The sequence below is a fragment of the Dacryopinax primogenitus genome (genome assembly GCF_000292625.1).
Source record: "Dacryopinax primogenitus strain DJM-731 SS1 chromosome Unknown DACRYscaffold_10, whole genome shotgun sequence".
Lineage (NCBI taxonomy): Eukaryota > Fungi > Basidiomycota > Dacrymycetes > Dacrymycetales > Dacrymycetaceae > Dacryopinax > Dacryopinax primogenitus.
The window spans coordinates 259,596-272,636 of NW_024467207.1; the positions used below are offsets into that span (position 1 = coordinate 259,596).

The window sequence follows — 13,041 nt, forward strand, 5'->3', positions numbered from 1 at the left end:
ATTCGTTACATCGAAACATATCATCAGTGGCACTGCACTTTCGGCATCTCGGCATATTCCCACCTTGGTAACCGCCACAACCATTCCCCTCTATTGGTTCATCCTCATTAGGCAGCATACTTTCTGCTTGAACCGCCAAGCCAAGAGCAACACCACCGATCTGCACCTCCTCACTCACTCACCACTCACGCATCACTCATCAATCCCACGTGCCCAAAATACACAACTACACCACACCCGTGTTATTTACCTTCACCTACATAACAAACTAATAACTAGTACATACCACTCCCAATCTAATCAACTACTCCGAATACTTCCGCTATATGCATCACACGCACGTGATTCCTAACACAGGGCTATGTCACTCACTCCTCGGTGCCAGTACTGACGCACAAGCACTAGCACTAGTATACGTACTCCGATGCGTCGTACCAGTATCAGCGCACGGGCATGCCGGTGTTTTATTAATGTAAGCGATATGTTTGGTATGTGTGTACATCAGCGGTTATCTAGCTTGTGCGGCATGGCCGATGCTTGAGTACCAGTACAGTACTGGTGCCGAACACGCTCGGCAGAAACTCGCCAGTCATGGATCGTGAGAACTCGGACCCGAACGGACTGGTACTGATCCTCTGCGCTAAAAGCAACGGCGATCTTAGCTTGCGGCCATCAGTTTATGAACAGAGGAGTCGGTATGCGAAGCCCCTTTGTATGACAAGCGGACGAGTCTGTTCGGCACTTGGCACTTTTTGATTAAGGGCAACACTTGCTGCACTGGGAGAGGGCGTGTAGGCACTATAGCCCTACTGAACTGTGTTCCTGGGTTGAGAAAACTCGGGTCAAGGACCTTGGGTTCGGACTTTTTACGAGTTGGTTCTGTCAGGTGGGGGCGGGCATGTACAGCGCACCAGACATTGCTCACAAGCTGCTACATGTACATCCCCAACAAATGCCTCAGTCGATATTTCCAAGGTCGAACAAGTTCAATCAATGAAAAGTTCAGTAAGCACCAGAATGAAGGAGGGCTCAAACTTCGAACGACCTGTTCGAATCAGGTGTTCGGGCAGTTCGGTCTTCTTTTGGGTGTCTTTGAAACCACATTGCATAGGGGTTTGGGGGATTGGAGTCTTAGCACTAGATGGGTCATTCCCCCGCCTCCGCCTCCCTCTCCCTCTCCCTCTCCCTCGGCGCCGTCGGTACGAACCACCATGCCCCGCCAGTCAGAACAATGAGTCCCAGCGCAATCGGCTGCAACACCCCCACTCCCTTGCTAGCCACAATCACCCCCGTCACAGCTGGGAAAACGCTCGCTCCGAGCTGTGCGATGACGAATATGAGCGGGAGGGCGTTGGGCCGGATCTTCCGAGGCATTACCTGTTTTGAAACTTGCATGCCTGCTGCGAACCAGGGGCCGAAGAGTAGTCCCATGAGGGATATAGCGACTGATGTGGATATTGCCGAGGTTACGAGCCAGGAAAGGAGTTGCAGGCAGAGGATAAGCAGGCAGTAGATGGTTAGCATGTAATGTTCGCCCCCGAGCCAGGTATGTGTTGGGTGAGGGAGGAACAGCCGGCCGAGGAACGTACCTAAGTAGTAGCCTGTTGGGATGTAGCCCGCTGTTTGGAGCGGGAGGCCCCGGATGTCTGTGAGGAATAGGACGATCCAGCCTGCTCCGTGTCCGCTTGTTAGCGAGTGTTGTTGCGGAAGGGAAGGGGGACGGACCGCCGATGGTGAATGACGCGCCGAGATAGAAGAAGTAGAAGAGACTGATGAGCCATACAGACCGGTGCGTGACTGTTTCTTTCATCTCGTTCCACGTCTGCTTGTACCTCTCGTTCGTCGGCTGCTGGCCCGCTTCGGTATTCCCCGCTCTCCTCCTCATTCGGATGTCTTCCTTCGTAAAGAACGCCAGAAGCACAAGGGCGATATTCACCAGTCCTATCCCGAATGGAACAGAATAATACAGCGCCCACTGGCCAGCCCGCTGCGCAGCGATCGTATTCGCCACAAGGGGAGCGACGAGCAGTCCCAAGCTGTACATTGCGTGAATGAGCCCGAGCCAGAGGTGGGAAGCTTTGATCGAGGCTACGAAGGTGTTTGCTTGCGCGTCTTGGTAGGCTTGGGCGAGGGAGGCGAGGAAGAAGGTTGTTGCGAACAGGGGGAATGGGGGGGTCTGCCGCTGGGATTAGAGGGTTGGGGTGGTGTGGGAGGGTTGGGGTTGTGTGATGGAGAGAGGGGACTTACCCAGATACGCACGAGTTGGGAGAGCGCGTACAGGCACGCACCGACCAGCAGCGCACCTCTCGCTCCAACCAGAGCGACAGTAAAAGGCAATGCTCCAGCCGCGAGTGCCCATCCAGCAAAACTCGTTCCATACATGATCCCGACCAAACTCGGGCTGATGTTGTACGTCCCGATGAGGTAGGGCAGGAGCGCCCCGAGACTCCCGTCGTTGAGCCCTGCGACGAGGAAACAGACACAGCAGCTGAGCAGCTTGAGACTTGCTTGCCGGGCGGTGAGGCTGTCGTCCCCGCTGCCGGGGGGCTCGGACACAGCAGTCGCGGTTGCGGTTGCGGTTGCAGGCGTGGGTACGGCGGGCTCGCTGGCGACTAGACGGATAGAACGAGACTTGTCCGACTGAGCACGGGCTGCGGAGGGGAACGTCTGCAGCTCGTACCCCGCGTCGGCAACCGTTGTGGTTATCGTTGTTGACATTGCGGTTGTTGGGAGATGAACGATGGAGGGCAAAGACGATGCTGGGAGGACATGTTATGATGGGTTACAGTATGAAGGAAGGGTTATACCGCGTTTTCCCCGAAGTCCTTCCTTGTTAGAGGCGGAATCACGGCTCCGAGCGTCCTTGTACTTTCCCGCATATCCTGCTGCTTGGCACTCCGGCGCTTCTCCCGTATCTCGTCAAGTCCCTGCACAACTTGGTCAAGGACGGTCATGTCCCTCTCTCCCATCCTCAGGCGCTGGCGCCCCCACACCACCCCAGTCCTCCTGCGAGCCCTGACCACCCCGCCTCATTCGGGCTACTCATTCCCGACGAGCACCGACTTCTCCCGCTCGCCATTCGAGCACGTCTCCGTCGGCCACTCACGTATCACCCTCCCTACGTTCGCTTCCAAAGCAGAGGAGGAACAGTACAGGAAGGAACATCTCGCTGCGGTATTTCGCGTCTTGGCCAGAGAAGGGCTTGCGGAGGGGATCGCTGGTCTGTCATACCCTGGCTTATCCCTACTACTCTGATGTGCAGTACTTCGTAGGCCACTGTTCGGTGCGCTCAGCGATCGACCCTTCGAAATTCTACATCAACCCATGGTCCAAGTCTTTCTTTCGTATGAAAGCTTCCGACCTCGTATTAGTGGACGGGGACGGTCAGGTAGTGCAGGATGGCACGGAGACACAGGGGAGGAGCGTAGATGCCAGTGCGACGGGGCTGCATGCGCCGATATATAGAGAGGCGGAGGACGTGTGCTCGATCGTTCATGTCCATGGGCCGTATTCGAAGGGTGAGAACTGCCGTTTCCTGGAGGAGTGGGATCTGAACGAGGGTAGCGTTTTCCGCGTTGGGGAAGCCGGTGGAGATGATCAACCAGGTAAGTGTGCCTGCTTGCAGGGGAGGAGTCTGATAGGGATATAGGACGCATGTGCGTTCCACGGATGTATCATCGACGTTGGGTTCGAAGGGCTCGTGGTGGACGAATCTGAAGGAACGCAGATCGTGAGCCGGATGACGCCGTCGACGAAGATCGCTCTGTTGCAAAATCACGGGTCGCTCGCTCTGGGCCGGACGAGCCCTGATGAAGCGGCTTGGTGGGTGCGTCCCTCCCCCTACTCTCGAGGTAGAAATAACTGACGCCTGCAGTTCCTCTCCTTTGAGAAAGTCTGCCGCGCCCAACTGCTTGTCATGTCCGCGCTCAAACCTGGCGAAAAGCCCATCCTGGTCAATGACGAAGCGCGCGAGTTTACGCTGCGGGAGATGGGCACGGCTGAGATGGGCTGGCTCGGGTTTGCGGGGTATTATGAGCGGGAGGAGTGGGAGGATGGGGATTTTAAGAAATAGAGGTTATTTTGGGACACTACGATGGATGCACGTGACTCAGTCTTGGCAGCTCAAGTATTCCCACAATCGAATGCTATTAATATTCTTTCCCGTATGAACATTCCATTCCTCAATCCCAATGGACCGGTGCGTTATCGGACCGGACCGTTTGGTTGAGATCAAGAGAGGAATATGACCCGGTGCGGTGAGTGAAATGGCGCTTGTTGGTTGCCCGTTGTGGCCGAGCACTGCCTTGAATGATTTAAATGAGAAGTTGTTGTGTTATGATACCGGGGATGCGATTAGAATTGGATAAGCAAGATGGAAGATGATGATGATGATGTACAGTTAAGCTTAAGATAGAGTAGGACTGCCACTCCCAGTTAGCTGGCATGAACTAGTCAGCACATAAGTCAGCCATGTATGTCTCACATTAGATGTATCATCTAGACACACAGCTTACCATCAGTCATCTCTCACCTCTTATCCGCCATCCTTATTCCCCTTCTTCTCCTCCTCCTCCTACTCTTCCCTTTCAACCACCATCTTGTACGCCTTTGCTGGATACTTTTCACCCTATTCTGTTCCATTTATAACTCACAACTCATCAAGCGCCAGCACAACCATCTCCTACTCACTTCTCCTTCTTCTGTGCCTTACCCGCCACAAAATCCGATCACGGCGTCTCTCTCCTTAAAGGGGAGATATGGCAACACTCGCCGTCCCCTCATACAACCACTACACACCTCACACAATGCCACCTCGCTACCCTTCAAGTCCAATCCCGCCTCCCCCACATCCACCAACAACAAGCACCAAACTACGCTCTCACTTGCTCTCCCTCCTCCCCCTTCTCCCAAAACACGCTCTCTTCCACGCAAAACTCACAATTCACGAAGTCGCCTCCGTCCCCTTTCTGGACGGGGAGTTCGCCGCGAAATGGAGGTTCAAGAACGCTCATTCTGTTAGTTCCGCAGCGGGCGGGAGCACGGGGAGCCTACTGGAGCGCGCGGGGGTGAGGAAGGTCGCGAGCTACGACAGGCTCAGAGGGGCCAGCGTACCGGTGCTGGAAGCTGACGAGGGGGAAGGGGAAGGGGATTCAGGGGGATCTTCTTCCTCCTCTTCACCCCGTGGTGGGCGGACGACTCCGATGCCTGGTGACCCGCCTCCCAGACCGCCAGCACGCCCCCCAGGCGCTTCCTACTCTGAACAATCTTACCTCGCCCCGCATTCGCATTCGCATCCGCATCGTCCTCCCACTACACCTTCCAGCGCCAGCTCCTATTCCGCCCCTCCGGCGGGTACGATCAACTTCCTCCCCCAGCCGAAGGGGCAGACGCAGTATGTCCCCCTCAGGCGGCATGCGGCTGTTTGGAGCTTGGACGTGGACGCTGCTGTGCAGATGAGCATTGGGCGCGGGGTGGGGGCGAGCGAGCCTGGCACGCCTGCTTTTCCCGGGACTGCGAAGGAGGAACGCGATCGGGAGAGAGAGAGGGAACGGGAAAGAGAACGGGAAAGGGAGAAGGAACCGGGTTTGCTGCAGCCTTGTGAGCTCAAGCTGTCGATTATCAAGTACCTCCATGATTGGGAGCGAAAGGACGAGCTGGCGAGGGAGGGCGCGGTCCTGGGGTCTGTGGTGCTGAATTTGGCGGAGTATGTGGGAGAAGGCGTCGTCACGAGGAGATACCTCTTGAGGGATAGCAAGACGAACGCTACGGTCAAGGTACGAGCTTGCTTTGGATGTGGGATGGGTGCTGACGGCTTGCAGCTGTCCATTGAGATGACCCAGATTGGAGGAGAGACGAGGTACAAGAGCCCACCGCTTCAGAAAGGGCAGATTTTGGGGAGCGTAGCCGGGCTGATGAGTGACGACCATATGCGGCGACATGCCCGTTCTCCATGTGCGTTCATTTCCTACTGCAGACCATCTCCTGATGCTGATGCTCACGCTGCTGGGTAGTGCTGCGCACCGCCTCATCAGGCTCCTCCTCTTCCTCCCTCTACCTCCCACCAGCACACCTCTCCGTCCTCCCCCCAGCAGGACACAAGCGCACCCCAAGCGCGCAATCCGTTCCCACCCCTCAACCCACGCACGCCCACGCCCACACACCCTCGATATCCGTATCCGTGCACGGGCCCTCCCCTCCCTCTGCTTACTCGCCTGCCTTCCCCACCGCGCTCAGCTCTTCTGGCTCTGGGTCCCCCCTAGCCCCGAGCACGGAAAGCATCATCGAAGCACTCTTTAACCCCTTCCCCTCCCAATCCACCTCCCCCTCCCCTTTCACGTACTACAAGCCTCCTACACCTACCCCGGCTTCTCCCCCCGCACCCCCCATTTCAGAAGAAGAAGACAGCTCGCAAGGAAGTACAGGGACGGAAGAAGACTCTCCAGGGAACAACACCCTGGGCAAACGCCGCTGGTGGCGCAAGAAGGGGAAGAGACCGGCAGAGCTCGACCTGACGGGTGCGAGGGAGACCCAAACTTGGGCCGGGAGGACACGGACTGCTCAGGCCTCGTTTCCTGCGAGTACGATGAGTGGGAGTACGGTCACTTCTGGGACGACGAGGACTCTGCCGGGGGGAAAGTGGAAATGGCGCTGAACGGACTCTCCTGACTGGCGGGGACGAAAACTCGTTGCGGGCGCTGGGTCTCGTTCATGTTTGTTTTTTGCTCCGACCACACTTATGGGATTGAAGGAATGCCCTCGAGTTGGGCTCAAGGATCGTCTAACAGGAAGGAAGAAGATGGAAGATATATGGTCTTTGGAGTCACTTTCGGTTGCTTTTTTCTTTCTTTCGTTCTCCTTTGTTTCCCTTTGTCTTCTTGACCCACCCGCGCTCGCATTCTGAGCGCAAGCACTCTCGCCCCACACGCACGCACGCACGCGTCCACCTCAGCATCCGCATCGCAAGACTAATGTACACTATCATACGCTCATCCACCTGCTAATCCCACGCATCGCACCTACCGCACCTACCGCACCTACCGTACCTACCGCACCGCACCTCAACTGCTCTAATCGCATCGCATCGCATCCAACCCCCGCACGCACGCACTCAGAACTCTCTTGCACTCAGTCGCACGCCCACCCTGCTCATCAGCGGTCAACTGCCCCACCCTCCTTCAAAACCCAAAACCCAAAACCTCCCGGAGCAATCTACCTCCTCTCTTATCTAACCCCTCCCGGCCTAAACCTATCCTATCCGTTGTTGCCACTCCCCAAAACTGACTTCTGTCGCTACAGTATCGTACACCCATTTTTCTATCTTGTGTGGTTTTTTTTGTCTATATGTGTACTGGTATTGGCTTGGAATGGGAATGGGAATGGAAATGGGGTTGGAGGAACACGGAGGAGTGCTTAATTTTGCTATTGATTGCCTGTTGTCGAAAACTGCGTTATCTATAGATAGAGGAGTAACAATGGGTCATAATGCTGGCAATGGCCTCTTAATATAGATCATCTCCTCAGTTGGAGGTCCTGTCTACCCATTATCGATAATATTGTTTTTCCGGAAGCAATCCTCCTCGTGATTATCAACCTCTTCGACCAGTCCAGACCTGTCCAGTTCCTTCTTTGCTCCTGGCTATCGTTCCTTGCAGCGCGGTCCTCTCTCTGGATAAACTCTGATGCCAAACTGAACTAGGTACAAAGAGCCTTCGGAAGAACAAGCTTGATGAAATCGCTGGCAGCGTGATCGTATTCTGTCTTCCTTCTGTCTCTCCATCTGTTATCCATTTGCATTTCGAGACATAGCCGCGGTTTCTTGGAATGCTCACATCGGTCTCGAGAGTCCAACGGCGCTCCAACTGAACGCATCCCTCAACAAATGGCTATCTTGTCCGCCATTTATGTCGATCAATTCTGACTTGAGAAAACTCCGCTTGTTTCCTGATAGAGATAGAAACCAGACGAGAGCTAATGCTGGCAGTCCCTCGCCCCACATGATCAACTTCAAGAACCTGAAGATGATAAGATCACTGTTTTTCCGGAAGCAATCCAACCTTACTCCTTCTGAACACCATGATCGTCCTATATATGGCGAGCGAGCTGCCCTGCTATGGATTGTTTTTGATTCTCAGGAAACATGTCTGGACGAAATCCGAGCCGCAAGAGCCGCAGAACTGAGATATCTAGTGCAAATCGAATATTTGCCGCCTTGAAAGACAGGCTATTAACGACGCAATCGCGACTATCGGCCCGCATAATGTAATCTCTGTGGTGTTTCTGTATGTTCCGCTGGTATCTCGAAACTTTCCTTGTTCACTTGGAAGCATGCTTGCGAGGATTTGGCTTACCTCCTTCCCTTGGGGCTGCCCTGGTGCTATCGTCACCTGAGCGATGATGTAAGGAGGTAGTGACATAAACCCGCATTCTCACCTTGGGGGTTTGTCTTTGCAGGGATCTTCTCGGGAGACGGGCCTCATGTACTGATACTGGATGTGGGGCTTATTTCTCTGCAGAGTTATCACGCACGTTGGTTGCCTTGAATAGAACTGATGCTCCAAGTCCGTGACGGTGTGACCACAAAAGCCTGTCGTGAAGGACTCAACCCTCCTGGTGATCTCTGAGCTGCTGTCATTCCATTGTGCAACATTCGTGCATGACCATCGCACCGACTGTCAAGTTTTCTATGGCGTTCACGATCTCCCTTGTAGCAGTTGTTTGTATCATATGTCTGGCTATCTGGAAACACCTTCGCAAGAACAAACTCTCGAAACTGCCACCTGGTCCGCCCGGGCTGCCCATCATCGGAAACATCCTCGACATGCCATCAAAGATGCTTTTCTTGAAGCTCGATGAATGGAAGAACCAGTACGGAGAGATCGTGTATTACAACCTCGCAGGCACGAAAGTGGTCGTCCTCAACTCTGTCAAGGCAGCGACGGATATCCTCGAGAAACAGTCTGGGGTGACGTCGGGGAGGATGAGGATGGTCATGGCTTCTGAGATCATGGGTGGAGACCTATTTCCACTCTTTATCGAGTATGGCACTCGGTACGTCTGCCATGCTACTTATAGTGACGGAATACCGATACTTGCGCAGCTGGCGACGCACGCGCAGAGCTTCCAGGCAAGTCTTCAACGCCAATGCATGCCAAGTGTTCTGGCCCATGCAGGAACACGAATCCGAGGTGCTCATTCGCGACCTACACGCAGATCAGTCCCGTTTAGAGGACCACCTTTCGCGGCTGACGGCGTCCGTTACCTGGCGCCTCCTCTACGGTGGTCCTCCGATCGGTGACCCGAATGACGAAAGAGTCAAGCTTCTGCAAGATTTTTCAGCAGGCATGGCCCGCGCCGGTGAACTGGGCACCTTCATAGTTGATGTCTTCCCGTTCCTGAAGCCGCTGCCAACGTGGATGGCCGGGTGGAAGAAACAAGGAGTGAAGTTCTTCGAGGATAATGATGCCTACTTTAGGCGTCTCTTTCGCGAAGGCGCAAAGTACAAGGTCTGTATTAAACGATCAATGTCGAATGGCGCAAACTAAACATTGGCCTAGGAAGAGGTATCATTTGTCAACTATTCCCTGAAGATTGCAGAAAGGTTCGGCATATCCCATCAGGAGCTGGCGTGGGTGACAGGTGCCCATTTCTCGGCGGGGGAAGAGACGGTATGTTCCTCAACGTACCTTGCCCACTTGCCTAAGCAACCAAACCGTAGACTGCAACCGTCCTTTTCTACTTTGTCCAAGCGATGTTACTCTACCCAGAAACATGCAAAAAGGGTCAGGAGGAGATAGATCGGGTATGCGGGAATAGGATCCCCAGGTTTTCGGATAGCGATCAGCTGCCATACGTTGGTGCGATGGTCAAGGAGGTTGTACGATGGCGCACTCCTGCACCTGCGGGGATCCCGCATGCGGCGACTCAAGTACGTGTACTCGGACCTTCTGAGCCATCGCTGACCTGCTTGGTGCAGGACTTCGTATATCAGTCTTATGTGATCCCTAAAGGTACTGTCATCGTGGATAACGTCTGGTATGCACACCCTTTCCCGAAGATGCAGCCAGCGTAATCCTTCACAGGTCGATCTCCCATGACCCCAGCGTGTTTCCCAATAGCGACACGTACGACCCGTCCCGCTATCTCACCTCTTCAGGAGAGCTGCGTACCAGTTCTGACCCAGCAGACCAAGTGTACGTCTTCGGCCACGGACGCTGGATCTGCCCAGGGAAGGACATCGCCATGAACAGCCTGTTTATCGATATTGCCGCACTCCTGTGGGCGTTCGATTTCGCCCGACCGGTGGGTTCGGATGGCAAGGAGTGCGTCCCGGGAAACATGGACTTTGTGGATAAAGGACTTGTCGTGTACGTACTCTTGTTGTGACAAGAGGGGGGATGTTGATGCTAGTACAGACGCCCCGCGCCTTTTGGCTTCAACCTGAAGCCTCGTCGGGATAACCTGGATGATCTGCTCGCACAATTCTGACTTTTTCGAATCGAAAAATTGTGTTCTATATACATGGCTGTTGTTTCCGTTTCCCCGTGTTTCGCGCAGGTATAACGGGACATTGACGAGACCCGATGCGCACATATGCGCTCTTGTGTATTGGTTACGAAAGCATATGTTGATATGTTGATAGACGGTTGTGGTGATGTTTAGATTAATGCAAAAAAAAAGTTGCTTGTACATGCAAGAATGAGCCGCACCGGCTCAGCAAATCTCCCCACTTGGTTTGCCTAGACTCCCTGTCATTATCTTTGCCACGTAAAACAACGCAGTATGCTTACCGTTATGACAGTCCCATCTTATGCATCTCCTCCGCGAGCGCCTTATCCACCTTCTCTTTCTCCGCCTCCCGTATCCGTATCCTCAAAGCCATCGCGCTGCCCCCCATCCTCTCAAACTCATGCAAGTTCTTATTTCTGAGCATATAGCTGTCCAGCCCTCCATACTTGTCGATCGTACGCAGCGTGCTGGCCGTGAGGCGGACCTTGACTGTCCCGCCCAAGGATTCGGAGAAGAGACGCTTGGTGTGCACGTTCGGCTTCCACTTGCGCTTTGTCTTGTGCTTTGAGTGGGGGACGTTGTACCCCGAGAGGGTTGTACGGCCTTCGAACAGGTGGGTGGTTGGACCCCTGAGCGCTTGGATGTTGTATAATCGTGCGAGGGTGCGGAACATCGTGTATCGTGCGACGATGTCGTCGACGTCGTCTACCTCGATGCTTTCAAGGTAAGGAGCGAAATTTTGGTTCCGCTGCACTTGCTGGACGTCATCATTCTTCCTCTCGGTGATGCCCTTCACGTCCTAATGTCCCTCCTCTCCCACTTGCTCCTCCCAGAATACTATACCAATCTCCTGCCTTACTCTCAAGCCAAAAATGCCTTCCACACACCCAACGCCGGTCACTCCCTCTCCCATTTATACCTCCTCTCACTTCCTGCCATCTCCTCCTTAATCCTCTACTACTCCTACCGCTCCAGACCAAGTTGGAGGTTCCTGCATGAGTTTGCCGTCTTGGTTCTGCCCTTGCTGGTTGGGATCACACTAGGTGCGAAGTGGGGATGGGCGCTGAATCTAGGGTTATGGGGAAGAGCAGGGGCGGTCTACTGGAACGAACGGCGATCATTCGCTCTCCATCCTCATCCCCCACCTCAACCCACCCCGTCCCCAACCCCCAAATACCACTACCCCCCGCTGACGACCTACCGTGCCCAGCTTCTCCTCCTGACAGTCCTCTCCATCCTCGCTGTCGACTTTCCCGTCTTCCCCCGAGAGCAGGGGAAGACCTCTTCCCTCGGTTGGTCCCTCATGGACGTAGGTGTGGGCTCCTTCGTCCTCTCATCCGGTATAGCGGCGTCCCGTCTCTCCCCGTCAACTCTCGGGAAGACACTGCGGCGACAGCTCCCTCTTCTCCTTTTGGCACTAGCCAGGGTCGTGGCGGTCAAGGCGCTAAACTACCCCGAGCAGCTGGAGGAATACGGCTACCACTGGAACTTCTTCTGCACACTCTTTCTTCTTCCTCTGCTTTCTCTCCCCTTCCGGCCTTTCCTGCGTTACGCAGCCACGCACGCAAGTAAAGAACTTACAGCGGGGGTAGCGGTTGCTCTTGCGCTGGGAGTGAGTGGGGCGCACCAGTTCTGGCTTGACAGTGAAGGACAGGAGTGGGTTATGGGCCCGGACCGGGAGGGGTTATTAGCGCAAAACAAAGAAGGGGTGTCCTCTCTCCCCGGTATGCCTGCTCCCTCCTTTCCTGCTTGTTCATGCTGATAACACATGCAGGCTACCTGGCAATCTACCTCCTCGGCCAAGCAACTGGGCTCCTCCTACCCCTCTCCCTCCCTCCCTTTGGCGAGCCCCCCGCTAGTGAAGTCCTAGACCGGCTCGTGCCCCTGCTCAGCGTTCTAGCTGCCGTATTCCTGGGAACGAGATACCACGCTCTCGGGGACGGGGCGTGTAGGCGTACCGTATGTTCTCGCCTAGTTTTGTAAGGGCTGTCACTGATGAGCTTTGGAAATAGGCGAATATGCAGTATGTGCTCCATACGGGGGTGTACAATGTCCTCTTTTTATGCGCATATATCCTGCTAGATGCGTACTATTTCCCCGCATCCCAAAACCCGCCATCTGGTATATCCCCATCCTCAACGTCCAACCCTCCACCCTCCGCCCCGCCGAGCACAAGCCCAACTGGCCCGTCCTTCCCTCCTCCCTCCCCCCGGACACCACCCCTCTTCCTTCCCCTCTCGCAACATCCTCTCCCCCTCTTCCTCCTCTCCAACCTCCTGACCGGTCTTATAAACCTCCTCTTGCCGACGATGTACGTCCGACATTGGGCAGCGATGCTCGTGCTTGGGACGTATGCCGCGGCGGTGTGCGGGGTTGGCTGGGTTTGGAAGGGACTGGGCTTGGGGTGGTAGGACTGGAAGGAAGGGTGTTGGGGATGAGAGAAGTGAGGGGTATATTAACGTTCTGGTCGATAACTTACTTTGGATAATAGCAGGCACTGACATGCGTGTTGACATGCGTGTGCTGGCCTGGTGA

The 13,041-nt window shown here is 54.9% G+C and overlaps 6 protein-coding genes across 6 annotated transcripts; 4 read left to right on the top strand and 2 right to left on the bottom strand.

The window, feature by feature from the left end:
- Positions 1-1,146: 1,146 nt before the first annotated feature.
- Positions 1,147-2,738, bottom strand: DACRYDRAFT_95008 (MFS general substrate transporter; the record flags this gene model as incomplete). The annotated part of the gene is made up of 3 exons (XM_040777260.1): positions 2,248-2,738; positions 1,726-2,176; positions 1,147-1,670 (listed from the first exon to the last, which is right to left on the bottom strand). Exons 1-3 carry the CDS (start codon positions 2,716-2,718, stop codon positions 1,147-1,149), a joined length of 1,446 nt encoding a protein of 481 aa, XP_040628231.1. The 5' UTR covers positions 2,719-2,738.
- Positions 2,739-2,933: 195 nt separating this feature from the next.
- DACRYDRAFT_22509 (arad-like aldolase/epimerase) lies at positions 2,934-4,271 on the top strand. Its single transcript, XM_040772837.1, has 6 exons — positions 2,934-3,220; positions 3,273-3,518; positions 3,565-3,605; positions 3,650-3,826; positions 3,875-4,074; positions 4,122-4,271. Exons 1-5 carry the CDS (start codon positions 2,953-2,955, stop codon positions 4,070-4,072), a joined length of 930 nt encoding a protein of 309 aa, XP_040628232.1. The 5' UTR covers positions 2,934-2,952; the 3' UTR covers positions 4,073-4,074; positions 4,122-4,271.
- Positions 4,272-4,805: 534 nt separating this feature from the next.
- Positions 4,806-6,942, top strand: DACRYDRAFT_100313 (uncharacterized protein; the record flags this gene model as incomplete). The annotated part of the gene is made up of 3 exons (XM_040767441.1): positions 4,806-5,774; positions 5,820-5,952; positions 6,012-6,942. The coding sequence occupies 3 exons, from the start codon at positions 4,806-4,808 to the stop codon at positions 6,650-6,652; spliced, it is 1,743 nt and encodes a 580-aa protein (XP_040628233.1). The 3' UTR covers positions 6,653-6,942.
- A 1,711-nt stretch (positions 6,943-8,653) lies between these two features.
- DACRYDRAFT_107890 (cytochrome P450) lies at positions 8,654-10,485 on the top strand (the record flags this gene model as incomplete). The annotated part of the gene is made up of 7 exons (XM_040768553.1): positions 8,654-9,048; positions 9,098-9,503; positions 9,555-9,665; positions 9,716-9,925; positions 9,974-10,032; positions 10,080-10,364; positions 10,413-10,485. 7 exons carry the CDS (start codon positions 8,654-8,656, stop codon positions 10,483-10,485), a joined length of 1,539 nt encoding a protein of 512 aa, XP_040628234.1.
- Positions 10,486-10,524: 39 nt separating this feature from the next.
- Positions 10,525-11,207, bottom strand: DACRYDRAFT_22510 (uncharacterized protein). Its single transcript, XM_040772838.1, has 2 exons — positions 10,788-11,207; positions 10,525-10,736 (listed from the first exon to the last, which is right to left on the bottom strand). Exon 1 carries the CDS (start codon positions 11,177-11,179, stop codon positions 10,790-10,792), a length of 390 nt encoding a protein of 129 aa, XP_040628235.1. The 5' UTR covers positions 11,180-11,207; the 3' UTR covers positions 10,525-10,736; positions 10,788-10,789.
- DACRYDRAFT_95011 (uncharacterized protein) lies at positions 11,196-12,917 on the top strand (the record flags this gene model as incomplete). The annotated part of the gene is made up of 4 exons (XM_040777261.1): positions 11,196-11,230; positions 11,482-12,230; positions 12,281-12,465; positions 12,519-12,917. The coding sequence occupies 4 exons, from the start codon at positions 11,196-11,198 to the stop codon at positions 12,915-12,917; spliced, it is 1,368 nt and encodes a 455-aa protein (XP_040628236.1).
- Between the last annotated feature and the right edge of the window lie 124 nt (positions 12,918-13,041).

Coding starts and splice junctions, on each gene's coding strand:
- DACRYDRAFT_22509 (XM_040772837.1), top strand. CDS start 2,953: ATGTCCCTCTCTCCCATCCTCAGGCGCTGGCGCCCCCACACCACCCCA. Junction 3,221..3,272: donor GCTTGCGGAGGGGATCGCTG/GTCTGTCATACC, acceptor AGTACTTCGTAG/GCCACTGTTCGGTGCGCTCA. Junction 3,827..3,874: donor CTGATGAAGCGGCTTGGTGG/GTGCGTCCCTCC, acceptor TGACGCCTGCAG/TTCCTCTCCTTTGAGAAAGT.
- DACRYDRAFT_22510 (XM_040772838.1), bottom strand. CDS start 11,179: ATGTTCCGCACCCTCGCACGATTATACAACATCCAAGCGCTCAGGGGT.